This window comes from Ochotona princeps, chromosome 9 (assembly GCF_030435755.1).
Source record: "Ochotona princeps isolate mOchPri1 chromosome 9, mOchPri1.hap1, whole genome shotgun sequence".
In the NCBI taxonomy this organism is placed as follows: domain Eukaryota; kingdom Metazoa; phylum Chordata; class Mammalia; order Lagomorpha; family Ochotonidae; genus Ochotona; species Ochotona princeps.
In genome coordinates this window covers 14,314,369-14,335,195 of record NC_080840.1, presented here as the reverse complement: position 1 = coordinate 14,335,195, position 20,827 = coordinate 14,314,369, and the positions used below count along the sequence as shown (strand labels likewise).

Below are 20,827 nucleotides of genomic sequence, written 5' to 3'. Positions count from 1 at the left end.
CCAGCACTCGAACCAGTGCCTGTATGGGAAGCTGGTGTTGCTGGTGTTGTAGACGGTGCCTTTGTTATGCTGCGCACTGGCCCTCCCTATGGACTCTGTCCCTTTGTTCCATAGAATTTTCTCTCCTATTCTTTGCTGTTGTCTGTTAGCATGGTTGGGTTACCTAGGGGATGGGTGTGGTCTGCCTTCTAAACTTCCTACACTGCTCTCCCTCTCACTGCCTACCTACCTGCTATGCTCACCTACGCAGAGATGGCCTTGCCTCCTGCCCCGGATGGCCATTCTATCTGTCTTCAAGTTGACCCACAGACACCCCTCCCCTCTGGCCTTGGCTGCATCTTGACTACCTGCTTTGTCATTTGTTCACACGTGCATGTGTTCGTTCAACACCTGGTCACTGGCAGCCCCTCTCAGAGGTTTTGTGTTGGTTTTGTAGCTGGCCTGAGGATGCGGGGGGTGGGGCTGACACCCCAATACAGTCTCTGGTGTTGAACAGTACAATGCCTGCCTCTCCCTACCGCACAAACACACTGAATTCCTGAGTCCCTGCCCCTGTTTTTCTGGATCACTGATTTTGTGGTGGGGGTCTGCTGGGGAGCTCTGGATTGTGGGCCTCGGCATTCTCATTATGCAACCAAGTGAAATGGAGAGGAAAGATCTGTGGACATCTCTTAGAGCCTTGAGGAAGGAGCCTATAATTCATATGAGATTGCATGATAACTGACATTTCCAAGACCAGATCCCCTTCTCCAGCACCCTTGGCTTTAACACACAGCCTGTCAGAATGTCACCCTGTAGGCTGGAAAGACCTAGAAGGAGATATTGAGGGTAACATTGTGCTAACAGCTTAGTTCTCTCAGGCAGTTTCTGATGCTCAACTATGGGCTTCTCTGTGTGTGCCCTAATTCCTTCTTGACTGGCACTTGGCAGACCTTACCCAGCTTGGATTTGTGGGAACTTCTTGGAACTAGGTCTTGCATACATTGGCTTTTAGCTCTTGGAGTCTGGAAAAAAAAAAAAAAACCTGCTAGGCCCTGTGAAATGCTTTAGTTTGGTTCAATACACATTTACAGAGATGAAGGACATGACCCTTGTCCTCCAGAGGCCGTCAGGGAATGGGGATGTGGGGGTCCACTCAGAGCCTTGGATATTACTGTGGTGGTTTGGATCTTGGTTTTGGTGTCTCCTAAAGGCCCATGTTTTAAAGCAATTGACCCCAAAGATTTATGGTAATGAGATTAATGATGACTTGGTTCAATTAGGACATTTAGGAAGTAGGACAAGTAGGAGGGCCTTAGATAACATGCTCTTGGAGGACCGTTTTCTTAAAAGGATAGGTTCTATAAGTTAGCCTGTCAGGCCTAGCCTGCCTCTGCCCCTCTCTCCTTCCTGACTCATTGTGTGACTGCTCTCTGCTTGCATTTTACCATTGACAACTCTTATCAGACTCTGCAACAATGGGGCCACCCTGCCTTTGAAATGTGGACTCCCAGAACTATGAGCCAAAAGAAACTTTTCTCCTTCATAAGTAGCTTCTCTCAGGTATTTAATGATAGTAGCAGAAAGGTGACCAACACAGTGACCTTAGTTGGGTATGGGGTGTTTGCAGCTATGATTAAGGAAAGGATCAGGTGAGACCATACTGGGGTGGGGTGACCAGTAAAGGAAAATCAGGTGTAGTAGAAGGCTGCCTAAGGAAGGGCTGCAACACTGAGGCTTGCTGAGGTCAGGAAGGCGGGAAGAGGTAGGGAGGCCTCTTCCTAGAGCCTTCTGGGGGAGTGTGGGCCTGTTGGTGTAGTTCTGGAATCCTGTTTTCTAGAACTGTGAGAGAAGAAATCAGTGGGATTTAAAGGCACCGAGTATGCAGCACTTTGCAATGGCAGCCTTAGGGAAGCAACACGGGCAGCGGTTAAGTCCCTGAGACAAGTCCTGTAGGACAGCTGCCCCAGTTGGCTTACCTGTCCCTTTCCTTCTAGAATGCAACCTGCACAGAGAGAGCCTCCACTCTTCTACAGAGATTCATAGCAGAGGGACCATCATTGTCTTCCTTGTTTACTCCAAGAGCCTTATATTTAGCATGGAGGGGTTTCTGGACAATGTTGTTTGAATGCCTGAATGAGTGAGTGTGTGAATGAATGAATGAATAAAATAGGGTGTGGACCAGGCAACAAGTGCAGGTGGTGAGTCCTCAAGTAGAAAAAAGCCACAGTGGTTGGAATGGAGGGGCTTATTCATAATGGTTGGGTCAAATGCTGACTCTTGGTCAGCAGTGGATATTTGCGGCAGTTTCTCAGAGGGGATTGTGCATAGGTGACAAGGCAGGGAAAAGGACCCACCAGCAAGGAGATGAATGGGACTTGGTTTAGTCTCTTCTGTGCTGGTGCCTGTATTGTGTAGGTAGGCTCCATTGTCATTCCTGGAAAGCTTGAAACAATCACTGAGGGTGAAGCAAGGAGTCTCTGAAGCTGTGGAAGCAGTTGAGGCTCCAGGAACTGAAGGCACTTGCCACTTTGGCAGCAGGCAACATGCTGGTCAATGGCAGGCCAACATCTGGACCCTGGTCTTCTCGGTGCCCAAGTTGGTGTTAACTGCAGTGAGGTGTGTAGGTCCTGCTAATAAATAAGTGTGAAGAAAGCTATGATGCCTCCCAAGTTCACATGGCTGGAGCAGACAGTTCCTGAAGCATGACCAAGTATGTTTGCTGCATCTGGCTTCCAAGTCTCCTAGGGGCACCTGTCAAACAGTTTGGCTGGTCTCAAGGAGGCATCCTGGGGTGGAGAGCCCTGCTGTTTCTTTCCCTGCCACATGTCATCATTTTCATAATTTTCAGACAGTCTGCCATGATCTTAATTGAAAAATGGGATGAGGGTTTCAGAAGGGAGGTAACAGGAACCTGGTGGCCTTCAATAGGAGAGTTGACCCCGGCTGGAGTCAGAGGGCGTATGGACAAGAGGTATGGTGCAACATCTTGTGACTTGGTGTGAGGGACAGTTTGAAACTAAGCCACGAGATGAGTTAAGAGAAGTGGGTATCAGATAGTTACTGCTTTACATATGCAGAGGCCCCCTGACAAAGGGGAGGTATAGGATATTAAGGGTGACTGGAGCAGAGACACCTCCCCTGCTACCACCACCACCACCAACACACACGCACACACACACACAAACACACACACACACACAGAAAGTGGGGGTGACAGAAGAGGAGGTCAGAGGGGTCGACTGGGTTGTGGAAAGCTCTATAGGCAAGAGAAAAAAATTGGGCCTGTACATGAAGGTCACAAGGGAATCCTTGGGATCACTGGCAGCTAGAGAACAAGAAAGGTCAGGTATGTGCTTTAGAGAGTCCTCTAGCTCTTAGGGTGCGGGTTCTTAGGAGGCTGGTGGGAGATGAGCTTGGTCTGTATCTGAAGGAGCAGTGAAGGTGTAGAGATAGGAGGTGCCTGGGATCACCTTTGGGGTATCACTCCCAGGCACCTGTTGATGGATTACATAAAGGGTGGTCAGGGGAGGGCATGCTGAGTGGTGGAAAGAGCCAGAGGTTTCTGGTGGAGGGCACAGCAAGCATAAAGCAGAGCACAGTGACCTGCTAGGCATGTGAGCCACGAGACAGGCAGGGCTCAGTGGTGTGAGGTAGGGATACACGAAGGGGGCAGAGAGCAGATGCGAACAGAGAGGTCGCAGGGCATGGGGAGAATCTTGCAGGTCCCTGATGGTCACCAGAGAGAGTGGGGTTTTAACGAAAACAACTCATTTTGACTTAGGTGTATGACATTAAAAGGTCATACAGGCTGTTTTGTGGTCAGATTCTGGGGGCCAAGGTGGAAACTGTTGGAGTAGCTCCACACAGAGAAGATGGTGGCCTGGGCTAGTCACCAACAAGGGCTGTGGAACATGATGGGTTCTGTATGTTGGGTGGGACAGGTGGAGCAGAATGAGTGAGAGAGACAGGAATCAGGGGTTATTTAAGCTTTGGCCTGAGAAACTGAAGGGGCCTTATGGGAGGAGCAGGTCTGGGGGGCATAGAAGGGTCTGCAATATGGCTAACCTGAGACAGATTTTTGCCGTCTCAGTGGAGATGGAGTTTGAGCAGCGGAGTATGGAATGAGAGAAAGTTGGCAAGGCGGGGGCATTCTGGGTGGCGTTGAAATTCACAGGTGTGGTGATCTCGCCCATCCAGGGTGCTCACCCTGGGCTGTGTGACTGTCAGGGAAATTGGAAGATGAGGGTGAAGCTCAGGAGGCAGAGGGAGGAGCACCAGCAAGGGGGAGTCCCTGAGGTGGATAATATGGAGGGAAAGGGGGAGGGGTCATGAGGCACACATCAGCCGTGTAGGACAGAGTATGAACACAAACTGGGGAGGAAGGACAAATGTAGCATGCACCTGCAGAGCTGGCTGGAGGAGACAGGCTGCAATGTGGGGGCCAACCCGGCCCTGGCTCTGGGCAGCAAGCCCTCACGTCCTGTGCTCCTGCTGATGGGCAGAGGGCTTGGCTAACCCTCCTGTGCGCAGCAAGGATGGGATGGGATCAGCCAGGAGGATTCTCACTGCCCCTCGCTGAGCTCTTCACCCTGGAGGTGGCAGTGTACCCTGATGGCAGGTGACAATCATCTGGGAGCAGGGGGCAGGAGAAAGTGTTTGAAAGAACGAGTCCTGGATGCTACCTTTGAGATTCTCTGCGCACTTGCTTCCAGTGGAGTGTGACCCCATCCTCAAAACGTTTTATAAGTGACTGCAGAATACAAGCAGGGCTGGTTCTCTGGCTTGGACTGAATCCTTGTGATGGGAGGGACTTGAAAGGAAGAGGGAATCTAGGGACAGCCAGTGCTGGCACCTGGAAGACAAACCAGTCAGTTCTTGTTGTCGTTTCTGAAGGAGTTCATTGGCTTTACCCCACAAAGGCAATTCTCATCTCATTTACCAAAACAAGGATCCTGATTGAGTCTGCAGGTTTTTCAAAATTTTAATTAGATTCAGTTTTATTTGAGAGTCAGATGTATAGAAAGGAGAGATAGGGAGAGAGAAAGAAACAGCTTCTATGTGCCGATTCATTCCTCAAATGGCTGCAATGACCAGAGCTGAACTGATGCGAAGCTGGAAGCAGGAACTTCTATTTCTCCCGTGTGGGTGCAGGAGCCCAGAGAACTCAGTGCCATTGTCAGCTGCTTTTCTGGGTCATAGACAGGGAGCTTAATTGAAAGTAGTGTAGCTGGGACTTGAACTGGCACCCATATGGGATGCCAGCACTCCAGGTGGAGGATTAGACTACTGTGCCATTCTGCAGGTTTTTATAACTCTCTAGAGGCTGGAGAAGACCATCACTTGGCACTGGAAACAATCTTTACTCTAGCAGAGCAGGGCCATTTGACAAGCATTTCTCTGGAATTCTGAAGTGCTGCATGCATAGATCGCAGGCACCTGTCAGAGCCATTTCCTCCTGGGGCCTTTCCAGACAGCCGTGGCGTCCTGAGCAGACATGTCTCTCAGCCCAGAATGTCTCCATTGAGAGCACTGCTTCTATCTCATTTCCTGGCATTCTGATGAACCGGACCATCGCAATAGATCTCTCATTTCTGGGGGCTGGGACCAACCTATTAACCATGGGAAAATCCTGGCCACAGTGATGGCTCAAGAGGTAGCAATTGAGTTCAGAAGGGACCCATCAGTGTTATTACTTTTGGGTGATGGTCAAATTCTCTCCTGAAAATGTAAAGCCAGAAACAATGCATTGGAATTTCTGGGTTGTTATTGTCTCTGTGCTGGGTGGATGAAGACACCTGCTGGAGAATGAAGTCTAATGGAGACAGGGTAGAGAGAGTGGGTAGTGGAGGGGAGAGAGACAGAGACAGGAAGGAAAACAGACGAACAGAAAGGAGAGATTCTCCCAGAAAGGAGAATTCCAGAGGGTCTGGCATCCTTGTGTCTGGCCTTAAGGCTCAGGTATCCTCAGTCCCAAGGGGTCCCTTCCTGAGGGGTCCCCACACATCCCCGCAGGGCTGAGCTCCGAGGAGCTGTGTTTCTGTCTTTTGCACCAGGAAGTGTCTTGCCTAAGATGGGAAGCTGCTAGAAGCCGTGTGGGGCAGGCATTGCAGGCTGAGGCAGGCATGGTCAAAGAGTTTGTGAGGCAGTTGGCCCTGGGAGGTCCATGTGTCGGTCTCAGGGTCGTAGCAGTCGAAGGAGGCAGAGTCTTCGATGCTGCAGTCACTGGTCAGCCGCCGCCCACCCGTCACATACAGCTTGTTCCCCATCACCGCGGCACCGTGGTGCATCCTCCGTTCTCTCATGTCTGCACACTTGGCAAACTTGTTGGACTGAGGGTCATAAGCGAGAATCCTCCTGGTGTAGCCTGAAAACAGAACAGGGACAGGAGGTCAGCCAGCCCCCTCCACTTCTCCATCTCTCCCACACCCAGCTGGGAGACAGCTGGCCCCCTGCACCTGCCGTGTGTGGAGGCGGGGACTCTGAACGACAGGGTGGGTCATTAGTTCACCTGCCGTGGCCCTGTATGTGGCTCAGAGCTGGGATTGGCACCCAGATCTGTCTGAGTCAGGCTCCTGTGTCTTTAACCCCGAGTCAGGACTGCCTATCTGTACCCCATAGACTTGGAGCTGCCTCTCAGTCGCTTCTTGGCTTCATTGACTTTTCGCTTCTCAAACACTAGTCCAAAAGCTGTAATACTCCAAGAAGGAGTCTTTGGGAACACAAAAATGGGTCCCCTCAGTAGCCTCATCTTGTGAATACTTAGAGAATCCACTCCCCCACACCCACTCAATTTCACTGATGGGCAAACTGAGGCACAGAATGACAAATAACTTGCTAAGGAGCATACAAGCAGTTAGTGGTAAAGTCAAAAGTTAAACCCAAATCTGTCTGATGCCAAAAGTAGTCCTTTAAATCAAGATACTATACTGCAATTACAGTGAAATCCAGTAGTGGCCAATATCATTGATACTGATAGCCAGTGTTGCAGGTCTGTTAGTTGCCAATATTATTACTATTTTTGAAGATTTGTTTAAAAGGCAGGGTTACAGAGGAAACACACACACACACACACACACACACACACACACACACACACACATCTTCCATCCACTGGTTCTCTTCCCAAATGACTCTATTGGCTGGGCTTGGGTCAGGCTGAAACCAGAAGCCAGGAGCCTCATTCGGGTCTCCCATGTGGATGGCAGGGATACAGGCACTTAGACCATCTTGTGCTCCTTTCCTAAGCCATTAGCGGAAAGCTGGATCAGAAGTGGAGCAGCCAGTACACAAACTGTCACCCATATGGGATGCTCACTATCCTACAATGCCAGCCCACCAGTGTTATTGACAGTGACAGTCCTGTTACAAGTCTGTTAGTAGCCAATATTATTGGTGTTACCAGTTGTATAGTAAATCCTTTGTGGCTAGTATGATCAAAAATAGCAAATGTTTTTTTTATTTACTGTGTCTGTGTAGTAGTGCTAAGAGCTCAAGACACATGCGTGTATGCCTTATCATACAACTTCATCTGTGCTGTACGGGCAGACAATTCTGGGTGAGGATAAGCCTTCTTGGGTTGGCTGAGCTCCCCTGGGGAATGGATATGCTTTCAAACGACTGCCCTGTACAGCAGCGCCTGTCTGGCAGAGTTCTTTATCCAGCTGGGCGTCCCACCTCGCCAGCTGCAATTCATGCTCACCTCCCACAATGACAATCCGCTCCCCTAGCACCACTGCTGGGGCACACACGTTCTTGATCATCCTTGTCTCCATTTTGAACCATGTGTTTCTGGAGATGTGGTAAACCTGGGGGAGAAGTGGATTCATTACTTTACATTAAATACTTTTTATTAACATGGAAGCTATTAACATTAATATCTTCATTGGTACATGCCAACATTTCAAAGCACACACCTGTGGAGTGTCAACTGATCCAAGCAGGCACTCAGCCTTTTCATTTCCTTATCTTTGTGTTTGGAGCCTGCTGCTCCTCTCAGTTCTCCATCGAGTCTGACATGTCACTATGAACCCACATCACCCCACTGAGATATGGAACAATGTGACTCGTTACTTCTACCCAATGGCTTAAAAAATACAGAAAGAGGAATTAGGAAGGTGAACAAGGAGTGAGGTTTTTTCTTTCCAGTTAGGTGATAGCTATGTTGCAATTACTAAATATTATTAGATATGAGAAACAAGATTATTAGAAATCAGTCAAGAACTCAGCGATTGTAGGGCGGGCCAACCTTCTGTCCTGAGGTGCAGGTTTCTTTTTATCTTGCTTGAAACAGTTTTTCTCTTTTAGTGAGAAAGGAAACAACTTAAATCTTCAGAACACCTGTGATTATTCTAGTCATTTTAATTTCCAGTCCATATTTAAATTTCTAATTGTGTTGCTATATTCATAGAACTAAGAATAAATTTGGGGTGAAGTGGAGATGACTTTTGAACAGCTTATGTCTGACTAGCATTAGGATTCTAGAAAAACGGAAGTAGGAGAGAAGAATGGAAGACGAAAGAGGGGACTGTAATCCCTCTCCCTGTCCTGGAGTCAAGGATCAAATCTTGACTCCTGGACGTGTTCTCGGACATTCTCAGTTTTCTCAGACTTCATTTTTGTCTTTATATCAAATTTGAGCTTCATCAACATTCTTATTACCTATCTCCCCACCCCCCACTGAGTTTTCCAGGTTAGACCATTGAGGCCCAGGGCAGGCGACACGCTTAGGTCCTACCATGAGTGGACGAGCGGGTCTGATTGAGCCCAGAGTCCATGACCCTCCTCCTCTCCCTTCCTGGTGAAGGCCTATCCTGGTGGAGGTTCCTGGCAGTCCTTTAGGTTGGTGGTGCCTGAGACAGTGGCTATCTCATGAGAGCCTCATGGTTACATCTGAAAATAGGCGGGAGACAAACTCGTTGGAAAATGGGACCTTGGCAGAAAAGTAAATGCCAGGTTGCACTCTCCACGAGTAATTGTCTCCTGACTTTCTGTCACCTATCAGCCTTGGATATATTTTCAAAGCTAGATTAAACGTGGGCTTCTCCACCCATGTCCTCTACCAGCGAGGCTGGCGCAAGGACAACAAAGGATGGGTTTTTTTTTTGTTTGTTTGTTTTAAACATTTATTTTATTTTTATTACAAAGTCAGATATACTGAGAGGAGGAGAGATAGAGAGGAAGTGGAGCTGCCGGGATTAGAACCAGCGGCCATATGGGATCAAGGCGAGGACCTTAGCCACTAGGCCACGCTGCCGAGCCCCAAAGGATGGTTTTGACTAGCCAAGGAGGTGACAGTTTGTGGTGGTGAAGGCTTTGCGAAGTGCCGTCTAGTGTCAGGGGTTAGGAACGATTCCAGGTAGAGAGGGACACGTACGCACATGGTGTACGCAGCGCAGCGCATGGCAAGGTCATTTGTAAAACAACGCACGTATGCAGGTGAGTCACCTGCAGATGAGTCATCCCACCCCTGCCTGAACAACCAGCCTGCTCACTAAGTAACTCAAGCGTTTATTTCTAACTCTAGTGGACAGAAAAAAACTTTCATTTCAAAGCTAGTGCTGAGTCAATAAAAAAACATATGCATTTGATTCCCCTGCCGCCTTTTCACTGCTGCAGTGTGAAAGAATTGCTCATAATTTTATTTTATTTTATTTTATTTTGGTTTTGCAACACTGGTGTGATTATCCTGTGTGTTTCGTCCTAAGCTAACTGTGAGCTCTTTTATTTTTAGGAAGTTAATGATAGCCTGGCACAGTGAACTCATCAGCGTATTTGTCAACTCTACTTGAGAAGCAGTCAGAAGGAGGAAGGGGCTTTAGCTTCCCACAGCAACACTTGGTGACATCTGTGTTGTGTGGTTGGACTGGGAGGGGGTGGGAGTAGAACATGTCTTTTCCGGCTCAAGATCGTGGGTGGGATTTAGAATAGGGACGTAGGAAGGCTACGAATGTGCCCAGATGGTCAGGGAGGAGCTGGGGGCATGGGATGGAGAAGTGAAGGCAGAAAGACAGTCTGAGCGTTGGGCCTGGACCTCGTGCAGTCCCCCAGCCACATCAGTGCTTCTCTGCAAGGGTTCCAGAAACAACTTCTGAAAGTGTGGAGCAAAGGACCCCACTCACCTGTGTGCAGTTCCTTGGTAACGGCCCTTCTACTGCCTCTTAGGCTGCCAGCCCAGCTCATTCTCAAGCCCTGGAAAGCCCTACCAGATCAGACACCTCTCTACAAACACTCATCTCCCAAGAATGTTCCAGAAGTAACACAGGAAGGGCTCCGGAGTGGCAGTCAGGGTGGAGGAGGTTGCTTAGGAAACTTGAAAAAGGGCTGATGGAGATTCGTGGGGGCTGACACCTGTTCTGCCCCTGGACACATCACCCTCCTTCTGCATTGCTGGGCTCAAGACCTTTGCACAAGCTGTTCCTCACTGTCTCTCACTACCTCCTCCTCTAGCAGGCAGTTCAGGCTCCCCCTTAGGCAACGAAGAAACTACCCCGTCACAGCGCAGGTCAGACGTAGCTCTCATCTGCTCTCTGACTATCGTCCTGCCTTTCTCCCTCCTCACCTGGTGGCTCTCCTCCTGCCACCTGTCTGCTCAAGTCAGCTTAAGCTGACTTCACAGAGCTCCCCAAACCCTATAGATTTGCACGTAGGAGTCTTCTTAAAGGCTGCAGTAATTTAGGTTGGAGCATTTGTCAAATTCCTACTGGACTTGACTTTGTGACATTCAATATGTTTCAATTAGGATTTGTAGAGCTTTTCTCCCCCCTCAGATGAACATAGGGATTGAATTTGCAATAACTTGGTTTGTACTGGTTCATAAATTCATAAATTGAAAAAGTGCCGTTGATAATTATCCTCTTCTCTCTGCCCCTCCTGCCTTCACACAACAATGAGAAGTGTTGTGTTTATGGGTATGCATGCATGTGTATTGCACATATACATTTGTTGCATGCATTCACATGTGTGCAATGTATGCATCCTGGCAAAAGTGTATGCACACTTATGTGAGTATATATGTGGTATATGCATGTATGTGTGTGCTCATATGCATATGCGAACATGTTCTTGAACATGGGAAGGGCCACTTACCTGGATGAGCCTCACAGGGTTCTGCATGATGTCCTCTCCCCCAAAGAGGTAGAGCCTCTGGTCTTTGGCAGCCACGGCAGGGTGCAGAACGGCCACTGGCATGCTGGCCATGCTCTCCCACACATTGGAGAGGCTGTCGTACCTCTCCATGGAACCCAGAAGCTCCTGCCCTTCTCCAAGGCCTCCGATGCAGAAGATAAAGTTCCTGTGCACTGTGCTTCTGTGGGAGTAGCGGGCTACCAGCATGGGTTCTGCCAGCCGCCACTGGTTGAGTTTCAGGGAGAAGATGTAGACACTGCGAGTGACCACGCTGCTCCCCACACTGACGGCCATGCCTCCCAGGATGTAGACACTGCGGTGTAAGGTGACTGCCGAGGGCTTGTAGAGGCGTGTCGGGAGTTTTGCGAGGTTCTGCCATTGGCAGTTTTGGCTGTCATACAGCAAGACATCCCTGGTGGTCTGCTGGTTGTCCTTCCTCCCGCCCAAGAGGATGAGGAAGTCCTGGTAGGAGTTTCTAGGGGGCACATGCTCCAGGGGTCTGCAGCCGGGAGCACTGGTGCTATGCAGAGAAAACATGTGCCTCTTGGCTGTCTCCAGGATGGTCTGGCATGCTGGTGAGGTTTGCAGGAGGTCGTCATTGGCAATGAAGTGGAAGAAGAAGGCCGGGTGCACATACTGAAGCCGGACCTGCATGAACAGCTCTGGCACATACGGCTTCCGGGCCTGCGGATCATGTCGAATCCAAGCCATGAGGGCCTCAAATACCTTCTCTTCCTCCCCGCAGAGCCCATCATCTCCAAGGTAATCTCTCAGCTCCAGGGCACAGAGCTCCTTCAGGTCTGCTGACATAGCCACCTCTGGGAAAGATGTCAAGGCCACTTCCCTGGCCTTCCTCTTTAGGGTCTCACAACTCAGGATCTCTGAGAGTCTGATCATGCCCAGGCAGTTGCCGGGAGCCAGTTGGTTCTGCAGGTATGAGGAGCAGGCCTCAAACAGTTTGGGGTACTGCAGCATGGAGGCTGCCTCCATCAAGGGCAGGACGTTCTCGGCCGTGATGCATGCCTCCCCAGTGTACACGTATGCCACGATCTGCTCTAGAGTAGGCCAGCCAATGCCTTTCAGCTGGACCTTGGCCTCACTGCTCTCCCGGAAGTTGCTGCAGAACATGGCCCTGAAGTAGGGGCTGCTGGAGGCCAGCACGTTTCGGTGGCAGGGCACCTCCTGGGCACTGGCGCAGATGCTCACATCTGTCAGGATCCTGTTTTGTCGGAAGCTGTTGAGCTGCCTCAGCAAGTCAGAAGAGAAATCGGGATCTTGGAAGAACAGCCCATCCATTGACTCTTTGTCCATCCTGCAGTGAGGGAGAGGAAACCCTAAGAGGGAGCCGGAGTCAAGTGCATCTCTCAGTGGCACCTGCTGGAGGGTGTGGCCTAGGGGCTGCACCTGTATCCTTCTACCACCATGCCAGTGGGAATTGCCTGGATAGCATATTGTGAAGGTTGAAAAAGGGAAGCCTCATGAACCCCACATCAGAGATGAGGCACTGTGATTTTTTTTTCTGGGGGTTATGATTATTCTTAAAGATAACAGGAACACAGTGTCTTCAGCTAATCCAATGCTGGGACAGAACTCCCCAGTTGTTGGATGTTAGTTGATTGCTGGGGGCCGAGATGGCAGCCAGAGGCAAGGTAGTAGCCTGTGGCAGTGAGCAGCAGGAGTGCACAAGCCTCTGCACAGGCCCTTGGCATCTGTGCTAGTTAGTAAGCCTGTCAGAGAGCCCCTTTCTGCAGGTTAGTCACTCCCAGAGGATGGCATGCTGGGGGTGTGGCCCGCCGGGGGGGGGGTGGTGGTGGTGAGCAGAAATGAGAGCTGCAAGTGGGCCTTTACAGGATAAGTTCTGTTTTGCAAAGACAAGATGACTGGAAAGCAGAGGTAGGATGAAACCCTGGCTTTGTGGTTGTCCTCTGGTAGAGCACCTGCCTGGAGCTGTACACCAGGGACATTTACCTTGTGCTGTGGCAGTGGCATCCACCGTTGTCACTGGATCTGCTTCCTCCCCTAAGACGTCCGGGTGACACCATAAACCCGCAGACCTGCGCTTCCCTCCCAGTCTGTGAATACCTGGTTTGTCCTAGGAGCCTTGAGGATTGTTTATGCTGAAAGCACTGTCAAGGTTTTCTAGAGCTTTGTACAAGGGCCGCTGGGCAGGGAGACGGTGTATACATTCCGGGGCTAAGAATAGTTGCATATGTACTTTCCACTGTTATGACATGTGACTTTCCAGTTGCCTTTTGTAGCTCACCGGGGCCTGGAGGGGCCGGCGCATGCCCACACGCCCTCGTTTCCTTGGTGAATGTTGACATCGGCATAAATAGATCGGGAGCCACAGCCTCTCTGAGAGCTGCCCACTTGGAACTGGCTCAACCAAGTCCCTTGTCCTGAAAGTGCCTGGGAATTCTAGATGTTTGTCAACAAATTGCTGTGGGGCCTATGGGGAGTCTGTTCTGGTTTGGGTTCCCTATGGAAGGTGGTGGTGGTCCCAAAAGAAGGCAAATCACGGACCTGTGGGTGCTGCTGTCAGTTGAATCTCTGCCACTAGCTGCCTGGTAGAACTGGGAACAGAGTCTGAGGTGATGGAATCATGACAAATGTGGTGTTTAAATAGAGGGAGAGGAGAGGAGAGGGGAGGAGAGGAGAGAGGAGGGAAGGGGAGGAGAGGAGAGGAGAGGGGAGGAGAAGACAGGAGGAAGCAGGTGAAAAATGACAATATTGCAGTAGGAGGCAGCCTCTAGCTAGAAGAATCAGATCCATGGAGGAGGGCTTGAGAACCCCGGGGTTGGGGTGGGGGCTGGGAGGAAAGGGGTCTGTGGCGTGTCCCGCTCCTGCCTGCAGGGTGGTCCATGACTGCCCAGCCTTGAGGGGCAGGAGAGCCTGGCTTCCCTCCTTGCTCAGTCCTGTTCAGATGCTTGCAGCAGCTCTGGTACTGTGAATCTCTATCTCCAATGCACTGCCCCTCCAGCACGGAAACCTGTGGGAAGGCAGTCTTCCATGGTGTGCCCTTCACTGACACCCCTGGCCTGCAGGTCCCCACAACCAGGCCATCTTCTTGCTTATTTCTATTCCACCAGACAGCTGACAAATCCTTGTATGCATCTGGGCCTTGCTTGGGAGGCCAGCTCAGGCTGGCCTGCAAGGTTATCTCTCACAGCTGCAGGTCGACAAGTGGAAGATGCCCACAAAGAGTTCATAAAGGCTTGGTCAGGGGAGTTGTGATTCACAGTTTGTCATTAGGGGTTAGGGGTCATGGAGGCCAGAATTAGGAACAGGGCACCTGGGACCCATGGAGGTGCCAGCAAGGGGCAGGAGATAGCGGCAGTGGTCCTAGTATCAGGGCCACTGGTGCTGGGAGCACCTGCCACACTCGCCGTTTTTTGTGTGACTTTCCCTTTGTCCTCTCCTTTCCTTTCTCTGCTCCTTATCATGCTTTAATAGCTACTTTGTAAGAAGGATGTTCAAGAAATTCATGGAACATTTATATCACACACATGCACACACGCAACCCACATGGATTTGAAAACTCTTACACCACCATAAACTCTGTTTTAAAAGATTTATTTTTATTTGAAAGGAAGATTTACAGAGAGGGAGGGAGAGACAGACAGAGATGTCTTCTATCCACTAGTTCCCTCCAAATGGCTGCTATGGTTGGAACTGAGCTGATCCAAGTCCAAGAGCCAGGAGCTTCCTTTGGGTCTTTAATGTGGGTATAGGGTCCCAAGAACTTGAGCCATCTTCTGCTGCTTTCCCAGGCCATAAGCAGGGAGGAATCAGCCAGGACGCAAATCAGCACTCATGTGAGATGCTAGTGGACTGTTGAGCTGCCACCCCTGCCTCTGAAAGGCAGAGTTAGAGGAGAGACTGATGGTGGTTCATCTGCTGGTTCACTCCTTAAATGGCCACTATGGCCAGAGCTGAGTCAATTCAAAGCCAGGAGCAAGAAGCTTCTCCTGGGTCTCTCACGTGGGTGCAGGGTCCCAAGTCTTTGGGCCATCAGGAAGTTGGAAGCTGGTTGGAAGTGAAGCAGCTGGGACTCAAACATATGTGAATGCTGGTGCTGCAAGTGGACATCTAACCTATTATGCCATGGTGCTAGTCCCCATAAACTTATCTTTTATTTTCATTTCCATGAACTGATTGAAGTCCTTTATTTATCAGATCCCCTGAAAGTCTTCTTGACCTTCTCAGATGATTCATTTCTCACACCCCTGAGCTGTTCCCCTGTCTCTGTGTGCCTCTGATGTTCCCTAACTCCAGCCTGGTTTCCATGGCATTTCCTTGCATGCATCTCTCTGGACAGCAGGTACCTTGACATCATCTTCATGCTAACCCAGCACCCAGCACAGTACCTGGCAGTTCGGGGGTGAGTTACACAATTCCTTTAGCAGTGAGTAGGCGGGGGAGAGGGAGCTTTGTTGATGAACTTCACACCCCTGTGTGCTGTGCAAACAGGGCTCTGAAGAGACCCTGGGTGAGGATGTGTGGGTGTGTGTGTATGCTGGGGAGTCCTTCATTTTAGTCAAACCCAATAACATTATTAGGAGAAAAGTAAAACAAGTGCTTTGTGCCAAAACAAGAGACAAGTTCAGGTTTGGAAGTGAGCTGAGTTCCTGTGACTCCAAAGCTGGTAATCTTAACCTTGGCCTTGGAGAAATGATTTGTTTGTTAAACTGAAACATCTGCAGCTTATCTCTCCCAGTTAGTGTGCAAGGTGAGGGGCAGCTCTGAGTGTGTGCGCGTTGTGTGTGTGTGTGTGTGTTGCAGGGGACAGCATTTCCTAGGGGTGCACCAATGTGGTGTTGTCTACTGGCAAGGATCTCAGCGTGCCGCTCCAGCCCCTTGCCCAGCAGAGCTTCTGGAATCAAGCCCTGTCAAGCACACGATGTTGGAGTCTGTACAATGTCAGTTGTCAGCCTTTTGGTTCCAGGGCACTCAGAAGGAACAGGCCTCATTGTGTCGGCCTGGTGCGCTGCAACCATTCTGATTCTATGCCCAGTATTAGCAGTAAGGACACAGAGGGACTTGATGTTTTCCTCATAGCAACAGCACACACTTGCATTCCCGAGCCCCATCCGCAACTGCCTCTCCCCAATCAGCCTGTTGTGAACCTCTTTCTCCCACTAAGTTTGAAGTTCTTCATCTTAGCCTTCATTTAGAAGTGGTCGTAGTTCAGGATCTGACTATATGGCACCCTGTCATAAACACGGATAGTCAGCTCTCGCTCTCTTCTTGGAATGCAGGCCAATGTCCTAGCGACTAAGGTATAGCACTGGGTGCAGAAGGCCAGTGGATAATCATAGCGTCTTCCCTCTCAGGAGCTGTGTGCTCTTGGACTAGTAACTTATGTCCTGAAGCCTCAGTTTTCTTCACCTGCTGAGGTGTGGTGGCTGGTGAGGTTACTATTCCGCGACTGCTCTGGAACTAGATCCCAGTGGCTGCCTCTGCATTCTGGCCGTGTCCTTCACCTTGAGTCATTGCTGTGCTCCTCATTAGCTACTCATCCTGTAGGAATCCTGGACTCTATGAACTGGCTGTGTGTCCTAAGACAAGTCGCAGAACCTCTCTGAGGCTTCTTTCTTAATCAGTTAGGTGTCAGCTCTGCTCCTTCCAGCCCTAACCCCTGTGGTCTGTTCTACCAGGTGGCCTGAGAGCTTGCACGTCTCTGGCCTGAAGCCAGTTGCAGTGGACGTGCTGCTTGGGTTGGCAGTTGCTGCACTCTGAGCCAACCCCGAGAGCCATGGTTTTCCTCCTGGCACTGGAGACTTTGCGTTCTTTCCCGTCTGGGTGCACAAGGCCTGCGTTCCTATGGCACAGCCAAGCTCTCTCTTCGCAGCCCCAGGGCTAAGTTCCTTGCCTCCTACACTGTCTGCAGGAGGGAACCTTGGCTGGGACAGCTCCAGGGCATTGTGCAGCCAGGACAAATAGGTACAGAGGGCCTGCGGGGCTGCTCCCTGTAAGCACCAGAGTGTCTTCGTTCCCAGTCAAGGTAGGAGGAACAGTCAGTGCAGTCCCCTGTGCCTTGAAGAGCTGTTGGCAGGAAGCTGCCTCTTGATGTATAATTTCAACATTGTCCTAGATGTGTGGCTCCTCAACTGTGCTTCTGCCTCAGGGGCTCAGCCATAGACTGAATCTATTCCAAACTGAGAAATTGTGCCTGTACCGGAAGTAGATAGACTTTGCTTCTCATCATGGTTCCTCAGACAGTGCATTCTTATGACTGTATTGCATAAAGTTTTCTTTGTTAAAAGATTTATTTTTATTGGAAAGGCAGATTTACAGAGAGAATGAGACACATAGAGAAAAGATCTTCTATCCACTGGTTCACTCCCTAAGTGGTTGCAATGGCTGGAGCGAACCAGTCCATAGAGAGTAGTTTCTTCCAGGTCTCCCACACAGGTGCAGGGTTCCAAGGCTTTGAGTCATCCTCCATTGCTTTCCCAGGCCACAAGCAGGGAGTTGGATGGGAAGTGGAGCATCTAGGACACAAACCAGCACTCATACGGGATCCTGGTGCTTGCAGGGCGAGGATCCCCTATGGGATACTGGCGGTTACAAGGTGAGGATTTATCCATTAGACCATTGTGCTGGGCCCTGCATTAAGTTTACTAAGGAATCAAGTGCAACGAGGCTGGGAGAGGTAGCAACCTGCTGCAGGGATGTTTTCTGCAAGGGACTTGAGCATCCTCTGCTCCTGTGGGCGACTGCAGGGGTCCTGGAGCCAATTTTCCATGCCTGAAACCCTGCTTTGTCTGAGAGCTGGATTAACTAGGCAGATCCCTGTCCCTGCCCCCACCGGCTTTGGCTACTTAGGGGGGGAGGGGAAGCTCAATAGCGACTTTGTATTCTAGACAATGGCAGAAAGGGCACCTGGCCGAGTGTCCAGAGGTTGCCATAACTACAGATGCTCCTGTTTCGGGGGCCATTGGTGCAGACAACAGGGATCACATTTCCACCCTTTGTCACCCTGTCTGCCCGCAAGAAAGTGTCTTCAGAGCTCTCTCCTCCCCAGGGAAGATGAGGATAAACCAAGGCTGACAAGGGTACCATCATGACTGCAGGTGGGTTGTTGGTATAACCCGGTCATCTGGCCTCACTTCCTCCCTCAATCTCAGTTATGACTTCTTACATCTTTGCTGTGGGTGATAAGCAAAAAAAAAAAAAAGGTTTGACATCAGTTGGGCGCAGCTCTGTGAGTGACAGAAGAGCAGACAGATTTATAGGCAGCGAAGGAGAGAGAGAGAGAGAGAGAGAGAGAGAGAGAGAGAGAGTCATCATCCACTGGTTCTCTCCTAAAAGGGCCACAACAACCAGAGTTAGACTGGCCCAAAGTCGGGGAGCTTCTTCTGGATCCCCCACATGGGTGCAGGAGCCCAAGAACTTGAGCTATCATCTGCTGCTTTCCCAGGCACATTAGCAGGGAGCTGGATCACAAGTAGAACAACCAGGACTTGAACTGGCACCTGTGTGGACTGCTGGCATGGCAGCCGGAGGCTTAATGTACTGTGCTGGCACCAGCGATGACTATCCCCTTCAGAAATTGGAAGTGAGCAAGGCAAGGGTCTGAGTAACTCAGGGTCAACCGTCTTCTCCATCTACCCAGCAGACAAGCTTTGCATCCTCATGGAGAGGGAATGGCAGGCTAATGTCGTGGTCCAATGTGGTCTCTAGGGGACCCATCCCCTCCCTCCCCCGCACCACCTCCTGCACTTCTGCTCACCCTGGATCCTCATAGAAGGAAAACTTTATCCTCACATCTTTGAAAAGCTTTCAGGGCAGCTTGAATTTTAGCCCAAGTGTTTGCTCATTTCTCTTCTCAGTAGGCTGCTCGTGTTTGCTCTTTTAGGATTGTCCCTGTGTTTTTATTAGTGGTCCTCTTTTGAACTCTTTCCAAAAATATCTTTCATCTGTCTTTTTTCTAATAATCAAAAAGAGCAGTTGAAAGATGATTTCTGGGCTCCCTGCTGTGAGATTAAGGAAAAAATCTGAAATCCTTTTATTTCCTTCTTCTTACTTTGTAGTTTTGGGGAAGAATCCGGGGTTTAAATCTCAGGCTGCAGTCATCAGATTATTTTATGGAAGGTAGCTTTGACAAATTACATGGGTTTTCAGAATGATGTTCTCTTTCCCCGTTCTACAGTATTTCCCCCCCGTAATGCCTTTTTTAAAAACTAATAACTCATTACAGAAGAGCAGGGCTACACAGACCTAAGGTTCTTTTTTTCATGATTTTAAAAAATAATCTAACTTAGTTGATTAGGGTACAAAGGGTCAAGGGCTACAGGATAGTGGGTAAGACTGTTGTTTCCACATTAATATCATTTTTCCACTGTATCTGGGGTCAGGGGAGAAACAAAGGGAGAAGCCCCACCCAGCCTCCTACCCATCCCAGGTCCTCAATATGAGGCATGCTCCAAGGGTTCTGCTCAAGCAGTTTTGATAGTTCAACAGTTGTGAATTGCTGCCAGTCTCGCCATTCTAAGCACAATGAAATCTGTTCAGAATCCACTGACAAAGTCTCTTCATGGTTGGGGTTCTGAGATCAGCAGTTCAGTTGGAGGGATCTCCAAAGAAACTTTGTCTGAGGTGATCCCAGACCTGATTCTTGTGTGTGCTTGCCAGTACAGGGTCCAAGAGTGCCCTTTTTTAAAAAAATGAACGGGTGTGCCCAACCCTGACGATGAAGATGGGCAGCCACAGAAGACAGGATTGGAGCTGTAATGGTGCTTGCATGCTGCTTGAGCATTCCTCAGATCCATAGCTGGAGGATGGCTGATTATTCTTTTCCTTTCCTAGCTCTATGCCCAGGAGCATCCATGGAGTTTGCACCTGCTAGGTGGAGATGTGACTTTCTCCTCTCTTTGGTGAACCTACAATTTTCGACTATCCAGAAATCGCCCTCAATAATCTCTTCCTGTTTTTCCCAATTTCCAAAGCTACTTATGATGATTCCTCTCCATCTTCTGGGATGCCAAGAATCCCAACCATCTTTCACATTGTGCCTTGTTGTTAACTTGAAAGTTGCAGATTTATAAAGTTACAGATATAGAGTCTGTGCAATGCACACACACCCCCCCACACACACGTGTGTGGGAGTGTGTGTGTGTATAAGAAATGCCGTATGCTGTTTGCCTTGGAACATGCCCAGAGCTGGGGCCAGCATTTGGCCTAGTGGTTACGCCATCACTCTGGATGCCCACATCTGATATCAGAGTGCCTGGGTTTGAGTCCTGGCTGTATTCCTACTCTCAGCTTCCTGATAAGGTGGTGGGTACTGGCTCAGATAGTTGGGTGCCTGCTACTAATTGCAACAACCCCACAGCAATTGCAGGAATCTGAGGATTAGCCAATGACTGGAAACTCTGCCTCTCAGGTAAATCAATTTTTAAAAAGAAAGCTTTAGAAGTAAGAGAGCTGGCTGTTTTAAGCTTGGTCTATTCTCAAGTCAAGCAGAAGGACTGGAAGAAAAAAACTCCCTAGTACCTTCAGAGGATGGGATCTTCTTTCTTCCATGAGGCAAAGCATGAGGTCCTTCAGTTGTTTCCAGCAAATTGTGTCTAGTTTGTCTTTATTCAAATGACTCCCACATGCTGATCGAACTGGTGTCACCCAGTTTCTCTGGCGTGGGATAGTGTTGCCCATTCCTGGTGAAGTGGGCAGTAGGTGCTCCCACCTGCAGGGGGCACTATTGTGTGTCACAGGAGCC

General features: G+C 49.7%; 1 protein-coding gene across 1 annotated transcript; it reads right to left on the bottom strand.

Annotated features, from left to right (window-relative positions):
• Positions 1 to 5,113: 5,113 nt before the first annotated feature.
• On the bottom strand, positions 5,114 to 13,316 carry KLHL38 (kelch like family member 38). The gene is made up of 4 exons (XM_004580829.4): positions 13,075 to 13,316; positions 11,068 to 12,418; positions 7,682 to 7,787; positions 5,114 to 6,346 (listed from the first exon to the last, which is right to left on the bottom strand). The coding sequence occupies exons 1-4, from the start codon at positions 13,146 to 13,148 to the stop codon at positions 6,048 to 6,050; spliced, it is 1,830 nt and encodes a 609-aa protein (XP_004580886.2). The 5' UTR covers positions 13,149 to 13,316; the 3' UTR covers positions 5,114 to 6,047.
• Between the last annotated feature and the right edge of the window lie 7,511 nt (positions 13,317 to 20,827).

Bases quoted from the DNA above. Each gene is read 5' to 3' on its own strand.
- KLHL38 (XM_004580829.4), bottom strand. From the start codon at position 13,148: ATGGTGTCACCCGGACGTCTTAGGGGAGGAAGCAGATCCAGTGACAAC. The intron at 12,419-13,074 runs GTAAATGTCCCT...CCCTCACTGCAG, and splicing joins TGCCACTGCCACAGCACAAG to GATGGACAAAGAGTCAATGG. The intron at 6,347-7,681 runs GTGAGCATGAAT...TTCTGTTTTCAG, and splicing joins GCGGATTGTCATTGTGGGAG to GCTACACCAGGAGGATTCTC.